Source organism: Pristiophorus japonicus, chromosome 4 (genome assembly GCF_044704955.1).
Source record: "Pristiophorus japonicus isolate sPriJap1 chromosome 4, sPriJap1.hap1, whole genome shotgun sequence".
Lineage (NCBI taxonomy): Eukaryota > Metazoa > Chordata > Chondrichthyes > Pristiophoridae > Pristiophorus > Pristiophorus japonicus.
The window spans coordinates 57272605-57297485 of record NC_091980.1 but is presented as its reverse complement, the minus strand read 5'-3'; the positions used below and the strand labels follow the sequence as shown (position 1 = coordinate 57297485).

At 38.7% G+C, this 24881-nt stretch overlaps 1 protein-coding gene across 2 annotated transcripts in view; it reads left to right on the top strand.

Annotated features, from left to right (window-relative positions):
- The window catches only part of pitx1 (paired-like homeodomain 1), a 40510-nt gene extending 16476 nt beyond the window's left edge, over positions 1-24034 (top strand). For both annotated transcript variants that reach the window (XM_070877217.1, XM_070877218.1), the window contains exons 3-5: positions 19449-19598; positions 20444-20649; positions 22845-24034. In XM_070877217.1, the coding sequence (XP_070733318.1) occupies positions 19449-19598; positions 20444-20649; positions 22845-23393 (905 nt within the window). In that variant the 3' untranslated portion in view covers positions 23394-24034. The remainder of the gene's footprint in view (positions 1-19448; positions 19599-20443; positions 20650-22844) is intronic.
- Positions 24035-24881: the final 847 nt, after the last annotated feature.

Here is a 24881-nt window from a genome sequence, read left to right as displayed (position 1 = left end):
CAGAACAGGCTTGAGGGGCTGCATGGCCTACTTCTGTTCTTATGTTCCTATGAAGGTCTGCAAATGAGTGCAATTAGCGCAAACTCCCAATGATGATTGATTCGATCTGGTTGGGATTGTGGGCGGGGCCTGCTTCTAGCCTTATGTTTTTTAAACTAGCACAAAAGATAGTGGAAACTTGATTTGCACTAAATGTACTTAGCACTTAAAATTCTGCGATCTTTTGTGCTGGTTTTGCCGATTTTGTGTGAATTGTGCCAAAAAAAACAATGCAACCAAGCAGAAACTCCAGGCCAGTATTTGCATTTGAAAGAAATCACACCTTACCACAAACCAAAGAAACTTCATGAATTACTGTTCAAATGTTTTCATCCCTATTAAGATCTTCAAGAAGAGAGGGAAAATGGGGGCAGGGGGTGGGGGCACGCGTTGGGCAGTTGGGAGCTCTCACTATCAGGACTACATTTAATGAGAAAGACCTGCCATCAAGACTTCTTTGACAGTGGGATTGTGTTGATCATGACTCTCTTAAAGAAGAACTATCATCACTGCGACTGTTTGTAATATGCAAGAAGATGAAGACAAGTGGACAGATTTGCCTTGTTAGTGGGTGCTGACTGGTGGAGTTCCACAAGGATTTGTTCTCACAATATTCATAAGCTTAAGGAGGAAGATGCAACATTTGCTGATACAGGAAACATATTCCATTATGTACACAGTTGATGGGTGCTCATTTCCAAAGATACAAGAAAGAGGGAAAAGTAAGATTATTACCATTCACTGAAAATATCTAGCCAACGTCAAGACTGTTATCAACAAAGCTAATCATGTGCTCAGATGCATTTGATTGTTGTATCCCTCTAACATATATTGAGGTTAGATTTGGAATACTGAGTGCAATTTGGATTCCCTACCATCAAAAAAAGATTGTTGCAATGGAATAGGTTTAGAGAATTTGATTTTCAATTCAACAAGGAGTTTTGCTTGATTTCCATTGAGCATCAGAGACAACTTTCACAGATCCTGATCATGCTGAAGGTTACCTGTGGTTAGTTGGCTACCTCAAGTGAATGAATGGATTGGGTAGTGACCATGCTGGGCTAAATCATAAATCTGTGGAGGCAACAAGCTTCATGTATTGAATGTCTTTTCTTGTTCCATACTTAGACGTTGTTGGAAGGTTAGGCCAAACGGCCTCTCCCATTCAATAACATGAAAAAGTATAGAATTACATATTAATAGCAAGAAACCGTCTTTAGACATCATGGACCTTCCTATTTGAAAGTGATAATAATGCAAAAACAAGCTTCTCCTCCACTGTTTTTTTTGTCTTAGTGCTATTTTAAAAAAAAAGCACTATCAATGAGTGGGTTAGAAATGAAATAAGACGCGGCATAAGCATAATTTGTAAACATAAACACATACATAGTCAAAAGGCTTTTTAAGGCTTAGTTAATGTACAGAGTATTTGGTTTTGTTCAGCATTACTACCCTACAGTAATTTTGTCATTTTAACAGTGTGGTCTGACAATCTAGCTGACTAGGAAAGATTTATTTTACACTTTCATTTAATGTGATTTTATGGATTTTATAAAAGAAAAATGGTAAATTTATTCCTAAAAGCAGCCTTGTGCATTTCTATTTACTACAGAGAAAACATTTAATTTTATGGGATTTACATGTTCATGTTTTTAAAAATTGCCATATTCATTGAATTTCAAAAAAAGTCATGCCAGTAGGAGACCAGTTTGACAGTATTCAATCTCCATTTCTCCTCCCTTTTTTGCTTCCTATACATGTTCCATCAAGTACATAATTATAGGACTGCAGCAGTTCAAGGCGGCTCATCACCATCTTCTCGAGGGCAATTAGGGATGGGCAATAAATGCTGGCCTTGCCAGCGACCCCCACATCCCATGAACGAATAAAAAAAAAAGTTTACCTGTTGCCCTCTGAAAAGCTTTTCTTTTTTTATTTTATACAAGAAATATATGCACACTTAGGGCTTGGTTCCATACAGAGTACAGGCTAGAGAACACAATTCCCAAAACTTGTGGGAAAATGCAGTCACAATTATATAAAGTTAGAGTCCTATATGTTAGTGTGAGCAGTGCTAAGTAATAGGTCTGGGTCTTTTAGGGAGAGTGTGAAGAGTGCAGTAGCAATAGGTTCTTGTTGGTATTGTGCAGGATCTTGAAGTGCCTCCTTGGGTTATCTGTGGGCTGGTCTGGTTATGGGTGGGAATGGCCTGCCTAACTGTGTTTCTCCAGCTTTAAGCTGTGCCTGGCAGATGTTCCACATGTACTTGTACCACATTTGTTGTTGGGTGTCTTCGAGGGTGCCACAATGGCACAATGCATTTTATACTGCCAGGAATAACATCTGTGTGAACTTGAAAATGGAAAACAATGTTCCAGGATTCAGTGAATACAAAAGTCTGAGCCTTAAAAGTAGAGTCAACTTGACAAATCTGAGTTAGCAATGCAAACAAGGTAATACAAAAAAACCTCAGATTAGAGGGGAAAAATTGCATAAACATCACAAAAAAATTCATATAAAAAAAATGGAAATGCTTCTTTTCAACTAAACTTGTAGGAAGCTCATAATAGTGGTCAGTGCCAGCACCCCTGTAAGGTGCTTGGTTCTGTTCTGTATCTCCTTACGGAAATGCAGCTGAAATAGTGAAAACAAAATCGGGGAATGGGTGAACATTGAACGCCGTCCCACTTTTCCATGACACTATAAAATAAAGCTTCAACATCCTGCATTAACTCCCACAGTCTTTTTAAAAGGTCAGCAACTACAAAAAAAAACTAAGTAACAGGCTTTGTTTTGTTCTGTCCATTCCTGTTAATTTTTTATAAACTTTGTTTAAATATAAATTCAAATAACATGAATAATTTACTGAACCCAACAGTGTGAGGGAAGTAAATGAACAAGTAGTCATACAGTCATAGACCCAGTGATGATTCAGCATCAACAGTTTGTGTTAAATTAGTTCCCTTAAGTTGAACTCAGTATCCCTAGTGAGCCCATTCCATCAAAAATGACATCAGTACCTATTTTGTTAAACAAATATATCCAAAGAAATTTTTCTGGATTTAAAAAAAATAATTTTTTATTTTTAATATTGCTCCTCTATGATGAGATTCATAGAATCATAGAAATTTACAGCATAGAAGGAGGCCATTCGGCCCATCATGTCGGTGCCAGCCAACAAAGAGCTATCCAGCCTAATCCCACTTTCTAGCTCTTGGTCCATAGCCTTGTAGGTTACGACACTTTGAGTGCTTATCTAAGTATTTTTAAATGCTATGTGGGTTTATTCCTCTACCACCCTTTCAGGCAGTGAGTTCCAGACCCCCACCACCTTCTGGGAAAATATTTCCACTCAAATCCCCTCAACCTCCTACCAATTACTTTAAATCTATGCCCCCTGGTTGTTCACACCTCTGCAAAGGGAAATAAATTCTTCCTATCCATTCTATCTAGGGGTCTCAATTTTATACAGCTCAATTGGGTCTCCCCTCAGCCTCCTCTGTTCCAAAGAACACAACCCCTGCATTTCCAATCTTTCCTCATAGCTAAAATTCTCCAGTCTAGGCAATGGCCTCATAAATCTCCTCTGTACCCTCTAGTGCAATCACATCCTTCCTGTAATGTGGTGACCAGAACTGCACAGAGTACTCTACCTGTGGCCTAACTAACAGTTCAAGAATAACCTCCCTGCTCTTGTATTCCAAACCTTGGCTAATAAAGGCAAGTATCTCGTACACCTTATCTGCCTGGCCTGCTACCTTCAGGGATTTGTGGACATGCACTCCCAAGATCCCTCAGTTCCTCTACACTTCTCAGAGTCCTACTATTTATTGTGTATACCCTTGCCTTGTTAGCCCTCCCCAAATGCATTACCTCATACATCTCTCGGATTGAATTCTACTTACCATTATACATTAATGATTTAGACGAGGGGATTAAATGTAGTATCTCCAAATTTGTGGATGACACTAAGTTGGGTGGCAGTGTGAGCTGCGAGGAGGATGCTATGAGGCTGCAGAGTGACTTGGATAGGTTAGGTGAGTGGGCAAATGCATGGCAGATGAAGTATAATGTGGATAAATGTGAGGTTATCCACTTTGGTGGTAAAAACAGAGAGACAGACTTTTATCTGGATGGTGACAGATTAGGAAAAGGGGCGGTGCAACGAGACCTGGCTGTCATGGTACATCAGTCATTGAAGGTTGGCATGCAGGTACAGCAGGCCTTCATAGCGAGGGGATTTGAGTACAGGGGCAGGGAGGTGTTGCTACAGTTGTACAGGGCCTTGGTGAGGCCACACCTGGAGTATTGTGTACAGTTTTGGTCTCCTAACTTGAAGGACATTCTTGCTATTGAGGGAGTACAGCGAAGGTTTACCAGACTGATTCCCGGGATGGCGGGACTGACATATCAAGAAATACTGGATCAACTGGGCTTATATTCACTGGAGTTCAGAAGAATGAGAAGGGATCTCATAGAAACGTTTAAAATTCTGACAGATTTAGACAGGTTAGATGCAGGAAGAATGTTCCCAATGTTGGGGAAGTCCAGAACCAGGGGTCACAGTCTAAGGATAATGGGTAAGCCATTTAGGACGGAGATGAGGAGAAACTTCTTCACTCAGAGAGTGGTGAGCCTGTGGAATTCTCTACCACAGAAAATTGCTGAGGCCAATTCACTAAATATATTCAAAAAGGAGTTAGATATAGTCCTTACTACTCGGGGGATCAAGGGGTATGGTGAGAAAGCAGGAATGGTGTACTGAAGTTGCATGTTCAGCCATGGACTCATTGAATGGCCTACTCCTGCACCTATTTCCTATGTTTCTATGTTTCTATTCTATGTTTCTATGTTTACCACTGTTCTGCCCACCTCACCAGTCCATTGATATCTTCCTACAATCTAAAGCTTTCTTCAGTGGGTAGCACACTTGCCTCTGAGTCAGAAGGTTGTGGGTTCAAGTCCAAACCCAGGGACTTGAGCACTTAAATCTAAGCTGACACTCGTGCAGTGCTGAAGGAGTGCTGCACTGTCGGAGGTGCCATCTTTCGGATGAGATATTAAACCGAGGCCCCATCTTCTCTCTCAAGTGGACGTAAAAGATCCCATGGCATTATTTCAAAAAAGAGCAGGGGAGTTGTCCCCGGTGTCCTCGTCCATATTTACCCCACAATAACATAACAAAAACAGATTATCTAGAGCTTGCTATGCGCAAATTGGCTGCTGCATTTCCCACATTACAACAGTGACTACACGATTGGCTGTAAAGCACTTTGAGATGTCCGATGATCGTGAAAGGCATTGTATAAATGTAAGTCTTTCATATTTCTTATCAACCTCATTGTCGAATGGTACAAACTGCATTGATTTTTGCTGGAATTTAATCTTTGTAAACTTTTATAATCAATCAAATCATAAAGATTATAATAAATCATGATTTCTAATGTTAGATATATTGTCACTAAATATATAACAAATATAAATTAATTTTCAAAATACATCTTAAATGCACTATATACTACTAGAATATACAACAGGCAACAAGTGAGAGATGATAATAACCAATGTTCCCTTTACGCTGCGCGGCCACGCAGCGCTCTGAAGGTCCCGCGCAGACAGCTTGCCGACTTTTAAATACAAAAAAACGCGGTATTTTGAGTGGGCCTCGTGGCTCCCAAAAAAATTACAGGGAACATTGATAACTAATAAAGCATGGAATAAGAAGTGTTTGGGCCCCATCATTTTACAGACCGCACACAAACTGCGTGTAAACTGCTCTATCATCTCTACCACTTATTTGATTTGGTGCAAAGCTCTCCAACATTTCTTTCTGACACCCCAAAATCGTGGAGCAAAACTCCACAATATCCATTAGATTTAATCTCTTACCACAGATGGCATTTGCACAGCTCCAGCAATTATAGTTTTCTGCAGAGATTTTGATTACCTCTATGCTTATCCCTATACACTTCAGTCACATCCATAACCATACATTTACCAAGTGGGAATGGATTTTTAGAAAGCAGCTGCCTTAATTGCAACAGAAGTACAAGTATAAATATTGCTGAGTTTTACCCAGCTGTCTTTTAGGGAAGGAGAAAATTTACAAAATTTTCCCTCGGTGATTTAAGGTGAAAAGAATTCATGACAGTGAAAAATCTACATAGTCTGTGGAAAGAGCAAGTTTGATGGGCCAGATAGTTTCTAGTTTCATCCTTTATCATGTTCTTAGTTTTCCCCTCCCTTTTGCTATTTCTTGTCTTGCCCTCTTCCCTCATTCCATCCCTTCCCTAAGTTTCAAGCAGAAGCGAACAACATAAATGGAAGGTTCTATCTTCTGCCAACTCATAGCTCGCAGATAAAGCTGTTTTTATGTTTTGCTTTAACATATGCAGAGCCTTCAGTATCTCTGCCACCCATCTTTATATTTGTTCAACCTATAATATCGTTCAGTGAAACAGTTCATATCAAAAAGTGGATTGAGGATTGGCTAACTAACAGAAAACAGAGTCGGGATAAATGGGTCATTTTCCGGTTGGAAATAGTAACTAGTGGGGTGCCACAGGGATCAGTGCTGGGGCCTCAATTATTTACAATCTATATTAATGACTTGGATGAAGGGACCGAGTGAAATGTAACCAAGTTTGCTGATGATACAAAGATGGATGGGAAAGCAAATTGTGAGGAGGACACACAAAATCTGCAAAGGGATATAGACAGGCTAATTGGGCAAAAATTTTGCAGATGGAGTATAATGTGGGAAAATGTAAGGTTATTCACTTTGGCAGAAAAAATAAAAAAGCAGATTGCAATTTTTCTCCATTTTAAATTATAATCTGCTTCAGTACAGAGGGACCTTGGGGTCCTTGTGCATGAAACACAGTTAGTATGCAGTTACAGCAAATAATCAGGAAGGCTAATGGAATGTTGGCCTTTATTGCAAGTAGGATAGAGTATAAAAGCCAAGAAGTCCTGTTACAACTGTACATGGTATTGGTGAGGCCACACCTAGAGTGCTGTGTGCAGTTTTGTTCTCCATATTTAAGAAAGGATATACTTGCATTGGAGGCTGTTCAGAGAAGGTTCACTAGGTTGATTCTGGAGATGAGGGAGTTGACTTATGAAGATAGGTTGGGTCTATACTCATTGGAGTTCAGAAGAATGAGAGGCAATCTTATTGAAACAAATAAGATAATGAGAGGGCTGGACAAGATGGATGAAGAGAGTATATTTCCACTCATGGGGGAAACTAAAACTGAGGGCATAGTCTCAGAATAAGGGGCTGCCCACTTAAAACTGATGAAGAGCAGTTTTTTCTCTCAGATGGTTATAAATCTCTGGAATTCACTCCCCAGAGAGCTGGGTCTTTGAATATATTTAAGGCGGAGATAAACAGAATTTTGAGCGATAAGGGGTATGGGGAGCGGGCAGGGAAATGGAACTGAGTCCATGATCCGATCAGCCATGATATTATTAAATGGTGGAGCAGGCTCGAGGGGTCAAATGGCCTACTGTTCCTATTTCTTGTGTTCTTGAAAGCTAGGAGATTGTGTGGCACGGTTGGTCAACATATTACTTTCACTTCTGGGTTTAGATTCAAATCCAACCCAATTTGTGAAATGAAGGTCGCTTTGCTGCCTATGAAGCCCCTATATGAATTACATTTGGACAGTTATAGCCCGGTTATATTGGGATAGATCCATGGCACAAATTGTCAATAAATAAGCAGTTTTACTTAGAGAGGGACTGCAAGGATTAATATGTGAGGCAAAAAATGGCACATTCGTGCAGAAGGAGGTGATCTTCCTGGATTGTGGCAGTTACATATATGCATTCTCTGGATAATGATCAGGGAGCATTACTGATTTTGCTTATCCCTAGTCCAGAAAAGCCGAGATCAATTATAGACTGAACTAAAACAAAGATTTTAAAAAATACTTGCATTTATGTAATGCCTTATCAGAATCATCACACAAGCATTTCACATGCAATTAATTAATTTGAAGAGTAGTGACTTTTGTTATGTAGGCAAAGCAGCAGCCATTTTTCAGACAGCTGGATACCTACAATGGGATAAATGGCCAGTTAATTTGTTGTTGTTGATTGAGGGAGGAATATTGACCAGGACACTGGAATAACACTCTGCTCTTTTTTAGATAGTGATTAAATGTTTAATATTTAATATGAAGAAAGGACCTTGGTTTAACATGCATCTAGAAATTACTTAAAGCAGATCAGGCTTCAAATTTGGGATATTACTGGTCTGTAAGGCACATTATGCTTCCATTGAGCTATCAGAAAGGGAAATCTGTCATTCTAAGAGTTAAACATGTATATTAAGCTACAGCTTGATTTTAAATATAGAATGGTTTTTCGAAATGTGTGTTAATGTATTGGGCTGTATTAGTAACTACTCGAATACAATAATCAAACTAGCAAAGCAACAGTCTGTATAATCCTGCTTGAGCATATCTTAGGCCTGCTGTTTTTGAAGAGTCATCAAGACAAGCAACAAGTGACAATACAGACATACACAGATCCATGCTGTGCAATCTGAAAATGTCTGTCTTTATTAATGAACCTATAGAGACATGGGTCTGTTTACTAAAGATATTCAAAGGCACTATCATTTGTTACAGGCAGTTTACAAGGACATAAATTATGTCAACATGAATCATACCTTCACTTGCATGTAACATCATGGCAAAAATGATGTATGGTTATTTCCTTCTAAGTTTGCCAGGTTTGTCCAATTCTAATGAATGGTTACATTAACACACAAGATGTTAACCTAACTTTCTATTTCAGATCCTGATCAACCTGCTGTCCATTTGCAGCTGTTAATGTTTTTATTTAAGATTCACCAAATACTTTTTTTCATGAAGACAATGCCACTGCAACTCATCCAACATAGCTGGAATATTCAAAAGCAGAAAGAACTTCCTTCATAAAAGATTCTCTAACCCAGCTGCAAATCCAGCCCTTGAAATAACTGGTGTGCAACTTTATCAAAACGTTAAGAACAGAACAACACATTACACATTTACTGAAATTGCTCCATTTTTAAAAAATAACTCTCTAGTCTTTATCGGTGCCAACATTGCATCAGTACAAGGAAGGTGAGGTGATGCAATATAAATGTGATGATTTTTTTAGATGATACAAGCTGTAGTTTTCAACTGTCAGAATGATCAATTACGTTTGGTTTTTAGAAAAATGCCTGGGTTCTTCACTCAGTCAAGAATGAACTTACTGTTATGGCACCTGCTGGAGTCAAACGGTAACTTTGTATTCTCAGGTGCCCTATGCTGAAATAGAAGCAATGTATTTTTTTTCTTAATTTATAGGACCACATTTTCAGTAAAGTTGCTAAGATCTACAATGTTAATAGAGAACACTTAGTGACTCATTTCCTCAGGTTGTTAATGTTCTATGTTGAGAAAGAATGTATTGTGTCCAATTAAGAATTGGACCATTTTTTATTTATATTGACTGTTACCTAAATGTTAAAAATTAACAAGCTGGATTCGTGCCAGACTGCAATTAGGCAGTTTCTCCAGGTCCCATCTCTCTCTCTCTCTCTCTCTCTCTCTCTCTCGCTCTGTCGTTATACTACCAATTTAGTGTTAAATTTTCATCAGCATTCACATACATTTGACACTAAATTGGTGGTGTAATAGCCCAGTAAACCATTTTCTTTTCAAACCAATGTCCCTACAGCATCTCTAGTTGGAACGTCAAAAAGCAAAGTTCTACTGAGCAATAATGTCTTTGCTCCAGTCGGATAGTTATAGCCAGCCTAATCTCCCAGGAACCTAATCACAAAGATGGTGGATTTGACCAGCGGAACCATTGTAGCCAATGCCATGCCTATAGTATTTTGATATCTACCAAATTGCCCCCTACCCAGGCAGTTGACTCAGTATGTGCAATTGTGCAAAGCACGCCAACGCAACTGCACTGGGATATTAATGATCCGCATTAAAAAGCACCTGCAAAATTTGTATGCAATAAACTTCCCACCTATAAAAACACCCGGGAATAAACATTTATCGAAACAAAAGTGTGATTCCCAAAGAGTATTTTAATCCCTGGGTTGGTACCAAAAAAGGAATTCAAACTACAGTTATCCTAGAATAATTTAAAACAGCTTAACAGACTCTCACACCTTCTGGATATCTTTCTAAAGTTGACAAATATTGCAGGCACTGTTCAGAAAGTTAAATAATTAGTCCAGCTTATATCTATGAAAGTTAAGATCCCGGTTGATAGAAACACTGGTATGGACAAGAGCGAGACTAATAATTACCAGGAGCAGTTTTGGGACTGGCAGCGTGTTGCTCCCCCAATGCTACCGGCAAGTGGGTGCCTAGGGCTATGTTTTCTCAAACTCAAACATCACGTACTGTACACCGACGCAGCGCACTGATAATTCAAGTTCCAAAAGAAACCAAAGCATTAATCATTCTGGGCAAACGTAACGTATGCGCTGTTAGCACAACTTTATACTGCTGTCACGCATAGAACAGTCTAAATGAGTATTGTTCCATCCCCCTAAGATTTGAGCCGCAATATTGAGTTGATCTCCTTCATTCGGAGAAATAAAATACTGGTCGGGATTTTTTAAGACCTGTCCCGTGCATGGAACATGTAAGCTTTCTCTCTTCTCTTCTAAAGCCTTATTTGGGGGAAACCAATGGGCCTCGTTGTAAACTATCTCCTTCCAACTCTCAATTCCAAGACGAACGACAGGTGGATTTTAAAATGGCAATTTTAAGATCATCCAAACATATGCCATCTATAAGGGAGCCGGTTAAAATAAAGCCTATAATAATATCCTAATGCAACTTCCCTATGCTTCCTTTGTTTCTATAATCTTGAGTTTTGTATAAAGAGTCAAAAAAAAACCTCAACTATTCAGTTAGCGGAATAAAGGCGCCACATTTTACTCACTGAGCAATTATATTTCTATGAGAAAACCCCAAATAAACCCTACATTTACAAAGGCCTGGCCTGATTGAAGGTTGTGTCTCATAGAATGAAAGGGCTAGTGTAGAAAGCATTGTATGTGTGTGTTGTAAAAATGTCAAGAACACTAAACGACAGCCTTTTCGCTAAACATTGTTACTTTTTTCAAAGTAATTGCTACATAACATTAAAACAAATTTCTGAGACCACCTACACCCTGTTGTACTGAACTGCTTCCCATTTTGATTGATTTTATTGCAATATAGCTTTCAACAAAATAGCTATACAGTAATATTAAAATCCCAGGATATTATTGTTAAAAGGTAATCACTAAATCCAACTTGCTTACCTCCTGCTGCCATGAGGAAAACAAGTGGGATTTTAATATTTATTTAAGTGTATAGAGCCCGGCAGTACTGGGATCATTGGTACTATCCACTAGATAAGGCGAGAGAAATTTCGTTTCTAATGGGTAAGAATAATCTGAAATTGGAAAATAAGTTTTTTTTTTTAAATGTTAAACAATTTCACAGACCAGAAATGGTCCAAATTGCAGCAACTTCGTCAATTCTGGAGCGTTTTTCCTTGTTGAGGTACTGGTGAACATTAATTTATCTCCATGAACCTGGAACTGCTCGTATATCCAAGGCAACAGTAAACTTTCAGTTTATTTGACATGAAAATAAATTAAAACGAGTCAAAATGTTTGAAACCTTGGTAACAATTAAGTAATACAGTGTCATGGATCTTACGAGCTTCTCTACTGTAAGTGTTAAAATACCTGTTAAAAATGTAATTTATGGATTTCCCACAAGGATCAGATCGAGTGGCCCTGGTATGTGAGATGATAAATTACAACCGCTGCTCGATCACTTCCCGTACCCACCAGAAAGGGCTAGCATGTTGTGGGGTTTACAGACCTGAGCCCAAGAAAATAAAGCGCTAACTACAGGTGTGAGATCCCTCGGGTGAAGGATAAACCCGTCTAATTGATGCATCAAAATGAAAGTATTTAAAACTAATACTATGCAACAACAGCAAGGAGTATTTATATAGCACTTTTTAACGTAGTAAAACGACCCAAGGCGCTTCACAGGAGCATTATCAAACAAAACTTGACACCAAGCCACATAAGGAAATATTAGGGCAGATGACCAGAAGCTTGGCCAAAGAGAGAGGTTTTAAGGAGCGTCTTAAAGGAGGAAAGAGAGGTAGAGCGACTGCCAAGTTTAGGGAGGGAATTCCAGAGCTTCGGGCTCGGGCAGCTGAAGGCACGGCAGAGATCTCGAAGGGTTGTATACAGACACCTCTCCGTGTTAAACGCCCGAAACAATTGATCTCAATTATGTCTGTGATTCCTATAAAACAGCAGTCCGATTAATTTTGTTCGAAGTGAAATTATTATTTGAAACTGTGCTTCGTTTTAAGATTCCAGTGTATTATCTCATTTAAATGTAGTATTCCATATTCAACAAATATTAGCACGGCGTGTTAATATTTTATACACTTATGAATATTATAGTCCTTGCTGGTTTGGTACCGATGCCAACACATCGATTGAAACTGCCCCAAAAGTTGACCTAGACTTTGTTTCCACCGTTTGCTCAGGCTGGTAATAGCTTATTAATACCGATCCTGCTATCTTTACAATATTAATAGTTGAACGATGCACTGAGACAAAAGAAATACATAAATCAAAGGATTATGCTTGGCCAATTCATGCATATATATATATTTTTTTAAACTTTCGGCACATGTCTAGATTTGATTCTGTGTTTTTGACTTGTAGGTCACAGCGCAAAGATAAATATATCGTCCGTTCATTCGGCACAAAGCATCGGTGCCACACTAGGATCCAGAGCAACAGTTGTGGGGGGGGGGGGGGGAAAGCACCTGAGCCTTATCAGGATTTTTTTAAAGAAATTATACTTGCCATTTCTTATCGCGTCAATGTATCAGTTTTTCCCATAGCCGGGAGGCAATGCCCTCGCCACTACAACTCGGCAGCCTTGTAACGCCAACTAAACAGCTGAGCTGCAATGAAAGTGCATTCAATGAGAGCCGGGAGCATACTGCCCTGTTTATCGGGGTCGCCCTAACATCGAAGAAAATAGCAGAAGAACAATCTCTCCACAACTCTGACAAGAAAATTACTACATAATTTACTCATTTACTTATTTCGCCGTTTGAGACCCAATTTAAGGATTTAGACTAATTTGACTCCCTGCTTTTCCAGACCGAAGGGTCAAATATCGTCGTAAACCTGTTAGTTTGCAAAACGCCTTCTGTGTTGCTCTTCGCATGGTGCAACTCACATCCCATGATTAATTAAACAACTTTTTAAAAAGAGCGCGAGAATATTGCTTCCCTGTGCCCAGTGCATATAATCTATGTTAAAAGATGTGCCATTTTTAAGCTGGCCTTCCCCCCCCACAGATATCTGCACCCCACCCCACCACCACATTTATGGCTGTGTGCGCGCCGGCTTGGTGAGAAGCTGGCTGGTCAGTTCATACCGTTCTGCAATTAAAAAGGCACGACATTTTTTCTTTAGAAGAAAATATTTAGAGATTTCAGTAGCCAATTACGAGGTTTCAGGGCAATTTCACTTCTAAATCTTTCAAAACACCTCCGAATGAAGAAAATGCGAGAAATAAAATACAGCAAAAGAAAAAGCGGGAAGATGCACAGAACAGTACCAGCAGGGAGTCGGATTTTCGGAATAGAGTTGATCAGATACACTACCTGATCAAACACGGAATCCCAACTTTCAATTCAGATCCGTTGCACTGCAGTGCATTCCCAATAATGCAAAGTTTAAATTCTGATCCTTTTAAACTAGGCATTATTCTCCGTTACTCGTGTTTAATGCCCATCTCCTGGACCGTGATCAATGCGTTCCTCGTGTGTACAGACACCGACTCATGTTCGACTCCTTGTGTAAAATTTCCGTTTGTTAAGGCTTCCCTATCCGATCCGAATGACCGATTAAACTGTGGTACAAGGATATTTTTAGCTCGAGTTTGTAAGTTTCTTGATCCCAGCATAATCCTAATTCATGCAGAACATTCTTGGCTAAGTAAATATGTTTTGGGCATTCTAAAATGGAAGACAATGTAGGTACACTCCCCGTGGTAAATCCTTTACAAGGATTATTGTCCGATTCATTACAGTTTTTTTTTTGCTGCTAGGATTACACAGCGTGGAAATCTGAAGCACTAATGTAAATATAATTTGCTTAAAATAGTTAATTCCTTTGACATCAGTCAGTGATCTATGTCAGAAAATAACTACGGTAAGTCTTTGGAATGTTTAGTCGTCTATAAATACCCCATTAATATTGTCCTTTTATATTTCAAAATGTAATTCTTTCACATATTTAAATGAAAAACACTTTAATAAGGAAGACGTGTCACCATATTCTGCCCTACCTTTTACCATTTCAGTTTGTAAACAGTGTGCTATTGCCTTCCAAAGTTGCAACCCAGCTATTTTCAATAATGCAATTATCAAATCCGGATTTGCATCGCTTTTGTTTAACGAGTTTGAATTGTTCAGGCTTTTCAGCAATATCTGCGTTGCTGTTTTCCATTTTCAGCCCTTTCTATTTGATAAAAAGTACTGCTGTTTCCTCAGAGCGTGGGAGAGTGAAACGTGCATTGTGAGGTTTTGAGAACAGTCACGTGGTCACAGGCATGCACCTGGGATCAACAGCTATAGATTAAAAACCATCTGTGTCTGAAGCTGTTTTATAACAAATACCAAAATATATCTAAAAGAAAGAACCATGAATTAAATTAAACCCAGTACAATGGCGAGAATGCAACGGTTATTTCTCATCTCGTTTAAAACTCGTAACTTTGCTTCTGAGCTTGGTAATTAATTTAATTTGTTGAAAGACGTACATAAATTGGAATTTTACTTTGAAATAACGGCACCAAAGTTTTATGTCAAAAGAGTAGGGGACAAAAACAGTGAAATTATGTCTGTTAAAAATGAATAAATGACACCATCAACCTGATTCAATGTATTACATGGTATGATACCGAGCCTTGAAGACCAAGATAATCCCAAGACCAGCTCCTGGTCTGTGCAAACCTAACTTATCAGCTGGAATGATGGTGGAGTCCTTGGGCGAGGAAGGTCAAGAATTAGCCAGTGTGCAGGCTCCTGGTGGAGGTTTTAAAAGTTAGGGATAGTTTTGATAGAGTGAATAAAGAAGACTGAATAAAGAAGACTAACTCCTCTGCTTGAGGAGTCAGTAACAATGGACGATCAATGTATTTTCTTATTTATTTGTTCTCAGGATGTAGGTAACGCTGGCAAGGCCGCATTTGGTACTCAAATTTATTAGCCAGAGAAGGTAATGATGGGCCTTCTCCTGTTGTCAATGAATTTCAGTGTTTTTACGTCCATCAGATTTACTAGTCCAGTTTACTTCACTCTAATACAGCAGTTTTTCCCAAGTCAAGATACCCTCCATGCTTCTTCTACCAATTAGAATAAATTTGACGATTGTACGTGGAATACTTTCTTTGTTGATCCTCACCAGATGGCCGATCCAACTCCACTTCCTTTTACCGATCGCACCTTCTATTGGGGTTATGTCCATTTCCTCATACAGTTTTCCATTTGATAACCCATTTGGCCAAATAAATTATTGTATAATTATAATTGAAAATATCTCACGGTCCAGATATCAGTTGCAACCTTCAATTCTCCTCCTTTCTTACTGCATCAAAATATAAAACAATCAGTGTAAGAAAGAAGTTGAATTTATATAGAACCTTTCACGACCTCGGGGCCGATAAAGTCACTGTTGTAATGTAGTGAAACACAGCAGCTAATTTGCTCACCGAAAGGTCCCACAAACAGCAATCAGACAAATGGCCAATTTAACTTTTTTTAGTGATGTTGGTTGAGGCATAACAGTAGGCCAAGACATCATGGGAAATCGCCTCCCCTTCTTCAAAAGGGAACATCGATCTTTGACATCCACCTAAGAGGACATACAGAGCCTGGGTTTAACATCCCCTCCAGGCATCTCCAACAGTCCAAAATCCCTCAGTCCTGCACTGGAGTGTCAGCTTGGACTATGTGCTCAAATCCTGGAGTGGGATTTGAACCCACAACCTCTGACTCAGAGGCGAGAGTGCTAGCATTGAGCCAAGACTGACACACTAAGATTTGAGTGGGGCAATCATTTCCACAATTGATGTGTTCTCATATTTTAATTTTGTAGCCAGAATTAAAACATTTTTAATATTAGTAGAATATAATTAAAAAAGCAAGTCCTGATCATTGCATTATTTGGACTGCAGTGTTTCTTACTAACCACAGAATCTGAAGATTATAGGCATTAATCCCACATTCTATGTTAGATGGGCACTATCTTAATGAAAATGTGTTTGACAAACCCTTCCAGTATTGTGTAAAACAATAAAATTACATAAATTGTGTTAAAACTCAAGTCACTCGTGTGATATCAACGTGAAGAAAATGAAGCGTGTTTTTCTTTTCACCAATGGCAACAAAAGGCTCACCGGACAATTCTCACGGAGAGGGTCATTCGTATTAGTTTAATATTAAGGTCGCTGATTTGTAGTTTCCATGAAAAAATGGATGTTGCATGATATGGTCTCCCCAAAAATCAGTAATTCTCCAGAAAATCCTGTAATCCCATGTAATAAAAACAAATGATGGCTTATTCAGTCATAGATAAATAGATGAAATTATGGAATTGGATCCCCAAGTGCAGATGACAATCCCCCAATTGCATGTAGTGAAAACAGCATTTTAATTATTCAGTCAAGGTTAGCATTGGGGCAAAACTATTTAAAATCTTACCAAATGGAATACTTTATAGTGATGTAAAGCACCATAATTAGTGTCCAAGGTTATGTTTATAATACAGTTGAATCGTCCCATTCTTTTTAAAGAAAACATATATGCAGCTAAGGAAACACGCAAAGGGTCCAAGCTATGATTCCAAATATCCAACACCATGCCAGCTCCTCCTTAGTATTCCTACACTGCGTAATGCTCGAGGCAATGGCGACAATAGTGGGCACCTCTTCTACAAACACAATTGCAGCCAGAAAGCCACGTAAGGAAAAGAAAATAACTTCCTGCTATCCCGGAGACGCTATAAATCCTTACATGAGTCAAAAATACCTCAAGCAGAACCTCCACTCCAAATATTCTCTAGAAAGACTGAACATAAGTAGTTAGGCCATAAGTAACTAAATCACGTTGTTACTTATATAAAATCTGAAATTGTATTGGTGGAGTTCCGTGGATTATTTGCACTGGGTGGGTAGGTGATTAGTTGGTCAGTTGGGTGTTACTGTATTGTGATGATACAGAGCTCTGAAAGATCCAGTATTGCACAGCAAGAACAACCATTCCACAATATGGCTTCATCTGAATGCCACGAATGAAATGACAGAATACGTGTGTGTTTCCTAACAGTTAGAAAGCTACTGAAGCAAACTCATACTGCACAGTTGCAAAGAAAGGACAACATGACTGTTTAAACATTGCCAACGATTGCAAATCTATATAATTTTACACAACAGTTGTATAAAAGTGTAAACATTTTGGCTGCAACACTATGCTAGTTTCAAATGACTTTACAATCCGCTATCAAGCTTTGTTCTCGCTATTTATGATGCCGTTTGAACCCGATGCAAAATATTTCCAGATATCCGTTATTTATTGTATAATTCCACTTTCTAACACTGTCTCTCCTTGTGCCCCATTTACTGTCTCTCGTATGTCTATCTATCTATCTAAATATATATATATATAATACAAAAAATAAAATAAAAAACAGAGCAAAGCTTGCTAATTGCATAAGATAAATTCATTGAATTTAAAGCTCTGACCAACCATCCCTTCCTCGTTGAAAACCCTATACCAATGTCACTATTTGTAATTATCATAGCTGTCTACGTAAATCATGCAGGGTCTGGTACTATATATACACAGTTGCTAAGCCACTTCATTATCCTAAAACGGGCAACAATTTGGCCCCTAAGAAAAAATAAGAAAACGTACAATGGAAACATTTTGAATATGTTTATTTAATATACGCAGAGGAAAATTATGGTAATAAATATTTTATGTTGTGTCCACTTTCTCCATATACCTGTATCACATATGTGGCCCCAAAACTGTGGGATATAAATCATATTTTCACACGTGTGAAGTCATAAGTATATTCAGCTGCAGAGCTAGGACTACTTTCTAGCTAATTCATCTAGCCCGGTAACTAGAATATGAGCCAGCCTCGAACGCTCCCAAGCCCCGTCTGCGGCAAGTGCCACGGTGAGTGGCGCCCCAGCCTCAAACTCAACCTAACAGATATTGGATTTATTTCTTAGTTGTCCTGCTCATTTTAAATAATGTAAAAAAAAAACACATTTGTTTGAATGCATCATTGTCCTTGTAGGGGAAACCAAGAGAACCCAATTACTGAAAAAATTAAGATTGGTTTTATTTCTATGTTAACAACATATACTGACTCTGCAATTGGGCATTGATATGAAAGACCGACGAATTCAATACTTCATCCACATTTTAAGGCATTTTGAAGAGTGTAACGATTTCTGAAGGGAGGCGAGAAGAGCATCATAACGTAATGGAGTTATAAAGTGCACTAAACGCTAACAATAATCCCCATTCAATTCATATAAAAATCTATTTTTGAATTCATTTATTAATTCAACTGTTTTACAATCAGAATAAGGAATGGTTGGCTGCCGGAATCCTGGATTATTCTATGATTTTAGTTCTGGGAATATTGTAATTCATTAAATTATCGTTCATAGTGCATTAATTATGAGTGTAGTGGTACACAGTTAATTGATTGAATAATTCAAAGGTTTTAGGAATTCTGAAATCTTAATTCTCTGGGTCTTTACTGCAAAATCTTTAATATTAAGTTGTAATTATTGTCGACCTGCCGCTTTATTGAATTTGGAAAGAAAATCCTTAATCGCCACTTTACAATTGGACTTGTTTAACGGGCCCTGTTGAGGTGAATTGTGTCTTGTGATTTGGCGGACGCTGGGAGCTTGTTTCCCCAGATTAGCTCAGTCGAGTACTGATGTTTTGTGGGTGGTGACTCATCAGCAAAAACTAGGAGGAATCTTCTGGCGGTGGGAGGAGTTCTATATCAGCTCCACCACCTTATCCAGGCGGGTCATTCCTGCTCTCCGCACAGTATACAAATCCAGCTCCTGCCTCCCTAACATAATCCACACAGGCTTCAAATGTTCGGCTGAAGCATTCAGCCTGACTGTTAGAAAAGACATCATGTTTCATTGAAAGAAACAAATATATATTTATTTTATCTGAACATTCGGATCTTATCCTGTGGATATAAATTAAAAGAAAAATCGATGAAATAGTAAAAGAACGGTGAACTGTTTTTCAAGGTGCGATGAATGTGGAGCGACTAGCTGAAAGCGGAAGATCCCAGGCGCCTTGTGACATGGCAGCTTCTAGTTTCCCTTTGCTGCGGTCGGGTGAAAGCAGAGAACGATTAGAAAACACAGCTAGCGAATCTTCGGACACGGAGGCTGCAGGTAATGGGTGCACCGAGTTCCTTTATGTTGGTATAAGGAGTGCTCCGGAGGGAACAAATGATCTTCCGACCGTCTCTGATATCAAGTCTCCGGAATAAAGCCAGACACCAAGATTTATTAGTGTTTGCCCCTCGTGTAGAAATGAAAGGAATGATAACCGTGCATAATTAAATCTAAAAGTAAACGTCAGATTTCCGTGAAGCTATTTTTACCTTCTGTTCATTGCATGATAAAGCGAGATAAATACGTGATCGAGGGATAAAAGCTGTCATCATAAAAGCACATTTTGTTCTGTTAAATGGTAAAAGTTAATGTTTAACCCAGTTCGTTGACAGAGTGACAGAATGAAACAGGTTTACGTGTTGCACACATGACTGCCGTTTTAGGGCTGTTTGCGAATGGCTCCTTGGTCAGCGGGTTTGTCAGAGACGATTCTATGATAAAGTAAAATGGAGCCGCGTTGTATGCTCTGAACCGTCAGTATACAAATGAACATTAACCGTCGATAAACTAGCATTAACTGCAGCTTTCTGTGACCGTGAAGTGTTTTCTTCCTCACAACAATCCGCGTGCCTTAGAGCAATTCCTAAACAGAGCAATCTTGATTTATAGTAATATTGACACTTGGCCACTGTCAATAATTATCTTTTACTGATCCCTTGTTGCTATTGCCGGTCCTGCACGTGAGTCAGTCTCGTATTTTGATGGAATTTGATCACTGATAACGCACTGTGTTCATAACAATGAACTGTTTTCTTTGGTAATTGTACCACCGCTTTTTTATCGGGCTCTGGCCGAGTTATTGTAATGTGCAAATGTTGCATATCTATGTTTGTGTTTTGTAGATAAAGAAAAGTCGATGCCGAACAAATCAGAAGATTGCAATACAGACGATCCATCCAAGAAGAAACGGCAGAGACGTCAGAGAACACATTTCACCAGCCAGCAACTGCAGGAGCTGGAAGCGACCTTCCAGAGGAACCGATATCCAGACATGTCAATGAGAGAGGAGATCGCCGTTTGGACCAATCTTACCGAGGCCAGGGTTCGAGTGAGTATCTTTAACCTCTTGATTAGTTCCATTTATTTTTGTAAATACTGACATGACAAACTCAGAGTATCAAGGATTAAATTGCACAGCTAGGGATCTAGACTTCACTATAGCCATATGAAATATTTCCTTATTGGCCATCCTACAATGAAAGTGTTGTTAAAATGTTCGACTTACGGTGAGATTATATAGCTAAATATCGCAGTATTTCTTGAGATTGTAACAATAAAAACCATGTGGAATTAAAGTACCTTTATATAGGAAAATACTATTTGCTGCAATGATGCTTATGAGATTAAACGAGCTAGCCGAGTAGTTGTTGTAGTAGTGCAATGGGAATCAATCATACAGGACAGTCACCGTGCTATGGTCCCAAATAAAGTAGAACAGAACCCTGACTGTCTGAACCGAATTAGTCAGGCAAGCGCCATTTATAATAAAATATGGAACATGAAAATTTAATGCATTTCCTCAACATGGCTGTCTTTTGGAGCTTTATTCGAACTCCAATAATGCCCCAAGGATATATTAAGAATATTTAATCAGAGTAAACTGTCCGAGCTCTCAAATCGCATGTTCGTGCAAGCCTTGGTGATGAAGATCAGTGGATACGAATAATATATTATAATCCACATGGTTACATCATGCATTTGTCTTTAAATAAACTCGTGTGTTTGCCCCTGAGAACTCTGTTGACTGGTAAGCAGACAAGTTTTAATGTGTTGCAAACATTTGCAGTGTCAGCTCTATAGATGGAAGAAACCACTGTTAGGGAATATTTTTGTATTCCAACAAGCCAAATTGAGATCATGGCGGTTACAACCATTACCAGGGAAACAACCCGTGTTAGTGAGCGGGTAATAAGCACCTATATATTTCGCAGTGTGTTTTCACCTGAAATAATGACAATAACCCCATTGTCTAGTATTTTTCAGACCGTAAAATTAGACACACATGTTTTGAAATTTCTGTTAACCCTGCTATTACGACATCTTACAACATTCCCTAAAACTAATAATTATCCAGTTAATTTAAATGTCATATTCTATTAATTTTCAGCAGTAAGAATAGCAGAACAGCTCAGTAAATTAAAACGAGCTTCCATAATTATAGGATCATTGATTTATTTTCTACATAAATGCAGCTTACGAGAAGGTCCATGGGAATCGCTATCAATTGAAGAGCGAATTATTCGAGAACCTCTGCTGGTCATATAACTTTCTCCTTATCTCAGTTATACAAATAAAATGCGATTTTAACTGAAGAAAATCGGGTGGGTTTCGCCGGTTGGCGCTCATTATATTGCTGCTCCAACAACGATATACTGTCCTGTCATTAATTATGCGTTTAAATATTATTTTATTTTCACTGGCGGGAAATGAATTTTGTTCAACGTTGCCCTTCTTCCCGGAAACAAAGTGAGCTCGATCAGTGGGGCAGTGATTTTACAAGTGACATTAATCGCAGGCGGAAAGTTATTAACGATGAGCTTTACTGAGTTCAGAGGAATAGAAATATATCGAAATCGCATTATAAAATAGGCAGAATGTTTCACATCTGAACAGTGGACTGTTCTAGAAAGGAAGCGAAGCGTTTTCTCTGAAACTGGTCTTTGAACCCTTTCTCAGAGCGCTCGTTGATCAGTTTAATGAAATTCAGAATCAATCATTTTGGTGCTTATCAATGTAACTCTCTCTATAAACAGATAAGGTCACGGGCACCAAACCGCACGCCTTTTAAAAAATCCTGCTAAATAAGAGATGGAAACAAAAACCAAGCGAATGGCAGTTTAAAAAAAGAACGATTATAGTAGTAGTTTGAATCGCACAAAAATAAACTACCATCTGTTGGCCACTGTTGACATCTCGAACATTTTCAAATCGACGGGTTTCTTCTGAACATTTATATCATGTGATATTCATACTGCGAATGCGATCTCTTCGTCCGGAGTGCCTGTACTCAAGTCATCTATAGGAATACAGTGAAACGGTTTACGCTCTTAAGTTTACACTTTTTAAAAAAAAAACATGAACTGCCAAACTTTTTGTGATTTGTTGCTGCGAACTCAGCTGTTTTAAGCAGAAGCAGCAATTTCTTATTTCTTGTCGCGCTATATCACTGACAGCCTCGTGCAGTATATATGAGTACAGCATTGATCATGTTTAATTCTGATTGGGCACTGTCTTCCTCTATAGGTTTGGTTTAAGAACCGCAGAGCAAAATGGAGGAAGAGGGAACGCAATCAGCAGGTGGATTTGTGTAAAAATGGATTTATGCCGCAGTTTAACGGCCTGATGCAGCCTTACGATGACATGTACACCGGTTATAGCTACAACAACTGGGCGGCCAAGAGCCTGGCCCCAGGCCCGCTGTCCTCCAAAAGCTTCCCATTTCTCAGCTCCATGAACCCATTGTCTTCTCAATCTATGTTCTCTGCTCCAAGCACCATCTCCTCCATGACAATGCAGTCCACTATGGTGCATTCGGCTGTACCAGGAATGCCAGGCTCGAGCCTCAGTAACATTAATAATCTCAACAGTTCCTCTCTCAATTCAGCCATGTCCTCGGCTGCCTGCCCGTACGCACCACCGACTCCTCCTTATGTTTATCGGGACACTTGTAACCCAGGCCTTGCTGGTCTCAGACTGAAACCCAAGCAACACAGCAGTTTTGGATACAGCACTTTGCAAAGTCCAGGGTCTAGTCTTAATGCGTGTCAGTATGCAGTTGACAGACCCGTGTAATATGCAAAATAACTGGACATTTGATGCAGATTCACAGAGGGGGGAAAAGCTCCAGTAAAATAGGATTTTATTGCAACATTTTAATGGCGTGTGCGGGTTGCCACTCTCCTGGATTTCAATCACCATTCTGTTCAATTCTCGGAAAAAAACATATTTAATTGCAAGAACTTGAGTGCGATTTCTTTTTAATATTCAGTTGGGTACTGTAGTCCGGGTATCCGTGAAAGTCTTTTTTAAGCTTAAGTTTACTATTAATACTGAACAATTGAAAGTGGATTTGTGTATATATAGAAATCAATTCTATTATTGTTATATGTTGCAATACGTTGATAAATATAAAGTTTTAAAAATGTTTAAACAAACAAAAAAATTGCATGTCTATTGCTGTACTTCAGATGAAGGAATGTTATAAATTACCGCCATTCCTAACTCCACAGTAAATAAAACCTACCTCTAGCCTGGGATTATTTCACCCCAAAATGAAAATAACTCGAATTTTAAAAAGTAGCATGCTATTAAAAATGGACTGTGTTTTTACATTGAATTGCTTTTAACGGGATAGATTTTTTAAACCCCCACGGAGAGTATAAATATTATCTATATATGTTTTAAAAGCTGAACTATCTTTGCTATGTCTCCACTTCCGGTCAGTGTCAAAAACGATGGCCGATTTCTCTTCCTGGTGGCAGTTCGGAAGCAGGGTTGTACAGTGTAGATTGCTGTAATAAAATCTGAAAACATTTAAAAAGAAAATTATCTGGATGAATTGATTTCTCTCCACCCCGGTCCCCTCAGAATAAAATGTATTACAATCGGCCGAAAGTTAAGTGCAGTCCATAATAATAGTGACCCAACTCCTCTTGTCCCTGATTAAGTAGGGCCCGCGGCTTTTAGCACCAGTAAGATATCAAGCTGTTTCTATTCGAACCGTGCTGGACAATGTGCACCGATTGCATTTTTATACATGTGTCCAATTCATAAATTTCACGCCCAGTTGTAACTTTGTACCACAATTTATCAGGAAGAAAGCTTTAAAACAATTCTTCGACCGCATGCTTTGGAAAACGATATCAATTTGCAAATGTGTAAAGATATAACCGTGACCGAATCATAAAAAATGTAACGCTTACAAAACTCCACGAGTCATTCCTTTATCCGCCGTCAAATGCCCACAAAAAACCAAAAGAAATAAACACACAGAATTGAAATAGGCCCTTAGTTAGTTTTCGTCTAGGGAACTGACAATGAACTTACAAGACTGGCAGAAATTGGAATTATAGTGAGACTATGATCGGAAAGTAATGCACTCGGATGCAATGGACTTTCATTGTTTTGAAGATGATATTAACCAAAGCCCAGAGTACAAAATATAAAGCATAACTCGACGTCGTAAATAATAACGAGACACCGCGTACCATCCAGTTTTAACAGTGATTTTTTAAATGATACGGTTTATGAGTTGTGTTAGTGCAGAGAAATGATTTGTTC